At 37.3% G+C, this 7,204-nt stretch overlaps 1 protein-coding gene across 1 annotated transcript; it reads left to right on the forward strand.

Annotated features, from left to right (window-relative positions):
* Positions 1 to 679: 679 nt before the first annotated feature.
* On the forward strand, positions 680 to 3,088 carry LOC147480674 (putative WRKY transcription factor 48). Its single transcript, XM_086575769.1, has 3 exons — positions 680 to 2,206; positions 2,300 to 2,443; positions 2,566 to 3,088. Exons 1-3 carry the CDS (start codon positions 1,833 to 1,835, stop codon positions 2,915 to 2,917), a joined length of 870 nt encoding a protein of 289 aa, XP_086431895.1. The 5' UTR covers positions 680 to 1,832; the 3' UTR covers positions 2,918 to 3,088.
* The last annotated feature ends 4,116 nt before the right edge of the window (positions 3,089 to 7,204 follow it).

Below are 7,204 nucleotides of genomic sequence, written 5' to 3' on the forward strand. Positions count from 1 at the left end.
AGGTGTTGTGACATTCAGGTGGCACATGCATATATGTATTAACAGTTTCAACGCGTATTCTTGGGAGCAATTTGTTAAGCGTTCCAATGCTTTGGTAAACACTAAACAGGTTTCAATATCGCATATGTATATATCATGAGGGAGACTGGTCAGTCGTATTCTATGTTTTAAGTCAACACTCAAACTTTCGTTTTCCAGTCTTTGACTCGGTGACAATACCGCTAACCAAGCAGTGTGCCAGTAGTCCAGTAACAATACCTTTGACAAAATCAAAGAGAAGTGAGCTACTAATTAAACTTGATTTACAAAACGCCAATTAACACGTGATACTTCATAGTAGAGATTGTGTTAAAGTTTTTTTATGTGAATTGTTAAAAAACCTAATTTCGTGACATGTCGACCATCAATTATATATGTCCATTGCATATCCATAAAGTATTCCAATTCAAAACCGCGTAGAACTGCATGTCTGCATGTACTTGGGAATGGGGTTGTATTGTTGTAAAGAGAGCAATCACACGTTTGGTGTCTAGTATGGTCGGGAAGCGATGGCACCATACCCATACCCTACCCTACATTGCGGCAAATTTACCAGTAGCATCTTTCCAGTCGGAATTCTTTATTATCAATTCAAGCCCAATATAATAGAAACTTAGAAATGAAAGATTTGTCTATGATGACTTCCTCAAAACATGGTAACAAGAGATTAATTAATGTGTTACTATGGAGGAAGACAAATATATTTGAGTAGATTGTTGAATGTTTATCAAAGTGTGTGTGCAATTTAACAAAGAAACCAAGACTTTCGTAAGAAGGATGTTGGTTTGTCGGGTAAATTTGAGAAGCCAATGAGATCTTGATCGATTTTTCACGAGGAAATGAGTGTTTCATACTTCCAGCACTTAATTAGTCTTGGTACATTACTTGATCAGCTGCACGTGCAAACTCTCTACCTTTATTATTGTCCGTGATACAAAGTCGAGACAAGTCGTTCTTCATCTTTTTCTTTCTTTTTCAAGCAATTGGTATTTTGCGTAGTTTATTTTTTCTGTTCGTATGAATAGTAGTAAACATCAAAGAACACTAGGTTAATATTTTTCATATATACCCGATTTACTCTCCAGTAGTTCTTATTTTGCGATTTTAAGTAAAAATTTCTTCCAACTTAAATTTCCTTTAAACTATTTTCAGCTTGACTACTATGCTTCAGGTTTTAATTATTAAATAGGAAATTATGCAACCCTATCTAGTTCCCAAGTATTAATAGAAATTTCGATTCTATTTATTTAAATAAAAATAAAGAACTGTATAGGTGCATGCGTAGACCAAAAAACGTGTCCTACTTTTGTTAATAAGTCGATCAAACCAATCTTAATTAGATTCTATCCATCAAATATATACTAACAAAAATTGTTAAAAGAAAATTAATTTAAAAAGAAAAAAGGGGGAGGAATCTTACACAGTACTATATAGATACAAAATCTAGAGAGTGACCCTTTAGAGTTTAGATTGACATGCAAGCAACTCGTTCACGCGTTCACATACAACCGGTAAACGGTCAAAGCCTGTGTATGAAAGGGTGGACTAAATAGTTGGAAAATAGGAAGAATACTGCATTGAAAGCTAGCAACCTAGCCAAGTGTCTGTACTGGTAATTACCAGTAACCAGTCATGTTTGGTGGACAGCTTTCTCTATAAGCCAACCCCACCCAACCTTTTCTCCTGAACCCCTACACTCTATTCACACCTTCAAAAACCATCACTTTGCACTCTCTACCTTTCTTTCATTTTAACACAATAAATGAACGATCTCCACTCTTAACCATCAAAAAATGGAGATGGCAAATTCAGTGGAGTACTCATCTTTACTTTTAGAACAAATTCCTAGTAGCTATGCAGGCATCTTCGACATGTGGAGTGATTGCGAAAAAGGTTCTCTAGCATTCATGGACTTACTTGGATTGCATGATTATGATTCTTCCTTACATGATTTTCAATCTCCAGAACAATTACCAGTAATTTCTCCACCTCAACCACTATCTACTACTACCTCGACATTGCATGAGACATCTGAGGTGTTGAGTCTGCCTGCCACGCCTAACTCTTCATCGATTTCTTCATCTTGGGCTGATCAACATACTAATGATGAACAAGCTATTAACGTAGTAGCTAGACAAGATAAAGAACATCAAAAGTCAAAGAAACAGTAAGTATCTTTCTTAACTTATTTTTGTGGGATTGATGTTGTTAATGTATGATAGAAATGCTAATTGTTAGTCTATGAATGTGGTGAGTATAGGTTGAAACCTCAAAAGAAGAATCAAAAGAAGCAAAAAGATATTAGATTTGCCTTCATCACAAAGAGCGAGGTTGATCATCTTGAAGATGGTTATAGATGGAGAAAGTACGGACAAAAAGCTGTGAAAAACAGCCCTTTTCCTAGGTACTAAATTATGTCCTTTGTCTACTTGCAAAAAAGATTTACTGATCAAGAACCTTCTAAACTAAAATTGAGAAACTATTATTGTGAATGCCAATTTGTACTAAAACTTGTTCGTCGTTCAGGAGCTACTATCGTTGCACCTATACAACATGTGGTGTAAAGAAGAGAGTGGAGCGATCTCACGATGATCCAACGCTTGTTGTTACAACCTATGAAGGCCAACACACGCATGTGAACCCAGTTATGCCTCGCGGAAATTCTTCTGGACTTCAGTCGTCGTGCTCCAACTACTATCCAAGCAACACCATTTATGACATGAAACTCTCTTATTTCCAAAGCTTGCAACCACCTTTGAACTTTGGTTCCAACTATGTTCATGAAAGAGGATTTGTCACTTCCCACGCTGCTTCTACACTTGAAGATCACGGGCTACTCCAAGATATGGTTCCTTCGAGTAAGCAAGTGAAGGAATAGATGATAATTAATTTTTGCAGTTTTTGGTATGTTCGTTGTTCATTTTGTACTGACTTACTGGAGATTAGAATATCTTTTGACAATCTTAGAATGCTTACCCTTGCTGATTATCTTTGTACTAGCCATGAGGTTATGTCCATATTATAATGAAGGACTTCGTTTACTTTTCCATTTCTTTGCTTCCAGAGAATTACAACTCATGTAGCCCGTCATGACCACATCAAGAACTCAAAACTGATCAAAATTTAGCTAATCTTTGGTTTCGTGGAATTGGGGTTCCTTCATGGAACAATATGGGTAGGATTGTAAGTGTGAGGTCTGGAGTTCAAACTCTGTTTGCATACTATTGAGTTACTGATCTCTTTAAAAACAGGCTTGCCAACACATTTTGCCTACCAAAAAAATAATATGGGTAGAATTGAAAATTTTAATAAGCATTTCTGAATTCTAAACAATTGTTAGCGAAAGGAAGATGAATTATGGTCGGCGCCTTGCGTTTGTTCTTGGTTGCATAACAAAGAATTAACTACCCCTACGAGAAAGTGCCGGATTGCTGGTCAGACGTGCATGAAAGATTTGAGTGATATACTACCAATAAGTTGGCGAAGATTAAATTGAACGTATCGGGTATCCTTTATTTGATAAGAACGAAATGTATCATACTAGTTGTGGACATATGGAGCTTCAATGTATTTGATCTCTCCCTATGTGTGCCACATTATGCATAGTGATGCGAAATTGAAGATTAGGAAGCTTAAGCATTCTGTTACAAGAAAACAAGAGTCTAACGTACGAATACACAAACCGTTTCTGATGTTTGTAACTAGGAAACTACACAGATGTGAGATTTAATGTTTCACAAACCTATGGACTATGATATGGTATTTATGTTGGGGAAAACGATACCAATTGATCTCCACTAAGATAGTTTGCTCTTGGACAATTTTCTACTTCAATCAAAAATCTAAATTTTAATTACAACCAACAACCACAACCTAAACTATGTATATAATTATCACAAATAAGAGCATCTCTAGGTGGACGCATTCGTGGTCGCATTCTTCAAATTTGAAGAAATGCGTCGGAATTTCCCGGAATTCCAACTCTAGGTGGACGCATTCGTGGTCGCATCACCTACTTGTTCGCATTCTTGTTCGCAAATTTGACAATTTGGATGCGGATGCGGCGCAACATTGGTAATGTCGCGCGCCATTGCAAATATCGCCCCACAACTTTTTTGACTTTGACCCGAAGACTACACGCCCGGTTGCCAGAGATCGTGGCGCCAATTCTAATGTCGCGTAGGGGTTTTTTTTCACTTGCGCGCCACTCCTAATGTCGCGAGGGTTGTTTTCAAATTATACATGGGCGACATTACAACTGTCGCGCGACAGTGCTAATATCGCGTGGGTTGTTTTTTGGTAATCGAATTTGCGACCAACTTCTTCATTCGCATTCTTCAAATATGAAGAGTATGCTACCACCACCTAGAGATGCTCTAAACAATAGAAATATAAAGCAAGTAAAACATACCACAATACAAAGATGTACCGTGGTTCAGCCAATGATGCCTACTTCCACAAGAGATAATCATTTTATAAGTACGTATGAGAAGGAAGATTACAATCACTCCTCTCAAGTCTCTCCACCTTACTAGATCACTCATCTCTCCTTACAAGCTTTTCTATTTGCAAGGGTTTTCTTTAAATTTTGATTGCTCTCAAAATTGGGTTTCTATTCAAGACTCTTTCCACACAAAAACCTAACTTGGTTTTATAGTATTCTGAAATTTCGGCACGTCTATGAAATTTCTATTCCAAACTACGTGGTGGCATCAAGATATTAGCTCCCAAACTACGCAGTGGCATCGGGCTGATACCTTGCCATTCTATGTGGCCACATCGTTCGAAGGTTGAAATTCCAGGAGAAAAAATTCAATCGATGTGTGCAGATCGTTTGAACCCCCAAATTCTAGGAGCAAATCTTTAATTGATGCCATCAGACCGATCAAGCTTCTTCCACCCGATCTCATGAGGTCGTTCTATCACATGGTAAGGGACCCCAACAATCTCCCCCTCCCGAAACCATGAGGGGGGATACCTCCACGCATTCCCAAATCAATAGGAGTGTGCTACCATTCCGGCGGTAGCACAACAAACATCAAACTTACCTTTCGATAAGACTTTGGTCATCATATCCGATGCATTCTTGTCTGTATGGATCTTCTCAATTCAATACACAAATGTTTGTCTTCGAGAACTTCTCTAATCCAATGATAACGCACATGTATGTGCTTGGATCTAAAATGAAAACTCGGATTCTTGCTCAAATGGATGGCGCTCTAGCTGTCAAATAGAATTACAAACTGTTTCTACTTTAGCCCTAGTTCATCGAAGAATCTCTTCATCCACAGCATCTCTTTGCAACACTCAGTAGCTACAATATACTCGGCTTCTATAGTACGATGGAGAGGGCAACACACTTTTGCAACTTAGATTGCCAAGAAACTGATCTCCCTGCAAAAGTAAACAGATAACCGGAAGTAGACTTCATAGAGTCAACATCACCTACCATGTCTACATCTATGTAGCCTTCAAGTAAGGTTTTACTCCCATCAAAACACAAACACACTTTGGAAGTGCCTTTGAGATATCTCAATATACACTTAACACCTTCCCAATGCTCTTTATCCAGATTTGACAGAAAACGGCTTACAACACCAATAGAAAAAGCAATATCCGGTCTTGTAGACACTATTGTATATATCAAGCTGCCCACTGTGGATGCATAAGGAATCTTTTTCATTTGACTCTGCTCATATTCACCCTTTGGACACATATCTCTGGTCATGCGGAACTGGCCACCAAGCGGACAACTAACTGGCTTCGCTTGATCCATGTTGAATCTCTTCAACACCTTCTCAATGTAGCTTAATTTCTTGAGAAAGCCACAAGTTCCCACTCTTTCTGTCACGAATGATCCGTATACAAAATATCTGTTTTGCTTGACCCAAATCATTCATCTCAAAGGACTTATTCAAGTCTTTCTTCAGCGTGAATATCTTGTTGATGTTCTGGCCAACTATCAACATATCATCCACATACAACAAGAGCACTATGAAATCCCTATCTAGAAATTTCTGAACAAACATACTACAAGCTATTTCAACTCAAACCTCCTCTCATAAATATTATCAAACAATTTATGGGTAAGATTTGGATAAAAACCTTGTTGGGATTAATCCAACCTAGCTCTAATACCACTTGTTGGGAAAAACGATACCAATTGATCCCCACTAAGATAGCTTGCTTTTGGACAATCTTCTACTCTAATAAAAAAATCTAAACTTTAACTACAACAAAAAACCAAAACTTAAACTATGGATATAACTATCACAAACAAGCAATAGAAATATAAAGCAAATAAAACATACCACAACACAAATATGTACCATGGTTCGGCCAATGATGCCTACTTCTACAAGAGCTAATCATTTTATAAGTATGAAAAAGAAGATTACAATCGCTCCTCTCAAGTCTCTCCACCTTACTAGATTACTCTCTCTTTACAAGCTTTTCTTTTTGCAAGGGTTTTTTCTCAATTTTGATTGCTCTCAAAATTTTGTTTATATTCAAGAATCTCTCCACACAAATACCTAACTAAATTTCCGCGCATCTGCGAAATTTCGGTTCCAAACTACGCAATGGCATCAAGATATCAGCTCTCAAACTACGCGGTGGCATCAGGCTAATACCTTGCCATTCTATGTGGCCACATCGTTCAAAGGCTGAAATTCCAGGAGAAAAAATTCAATCAATGTGCGCAAATCGTTTGAACCCCCAAAAATTCAATCAATGTGCGCAAATCGTTTGAACCCCCAAATTCCAAGGTCGTTCCATTACATGGTGAGGACCCCAACAACTTATTCCATTATTATTATTATTAATATCTTTTTTGTTTTTTATTTTTTATTTTTTTGTAAGGTTACTACAAATCCAAATGATATAACTCCTAACGCTTTTAAGCATAGAAACTACTACATGTTCTGAAGACTGTATATGATGAACATCTTAATGCGAATCTTAGTATATTTTACCAAATTTTATGTCAAGGCCAATGATAGGATGCAATTTACCTGAACAGTATGTAGCCCAAACTTCATATTTAGTAGAACTCAGCGAAGATCTGGTCATGAAAATATTCCATATCTCCTGGTAAAAAATGTAAGACAACGGAACAATAACGAACAACTTACCCAAACTTACAATCATTGGAAAGTACATCGAC

This window comes from Coptis chinensis, chromosome 8 (assembly GCF_015680905.1).
Source record: "Coptis chinensis isolate HL-2020 chromosome 8, ASM1568090v1, whole genome shotgun sequence".
NCBI lineage: Eukaryota > Viridiplantae > Streptophyta > Magnoliopsida > Ranunculales > Ranunculaceae > Coptis > Coptis chinensis.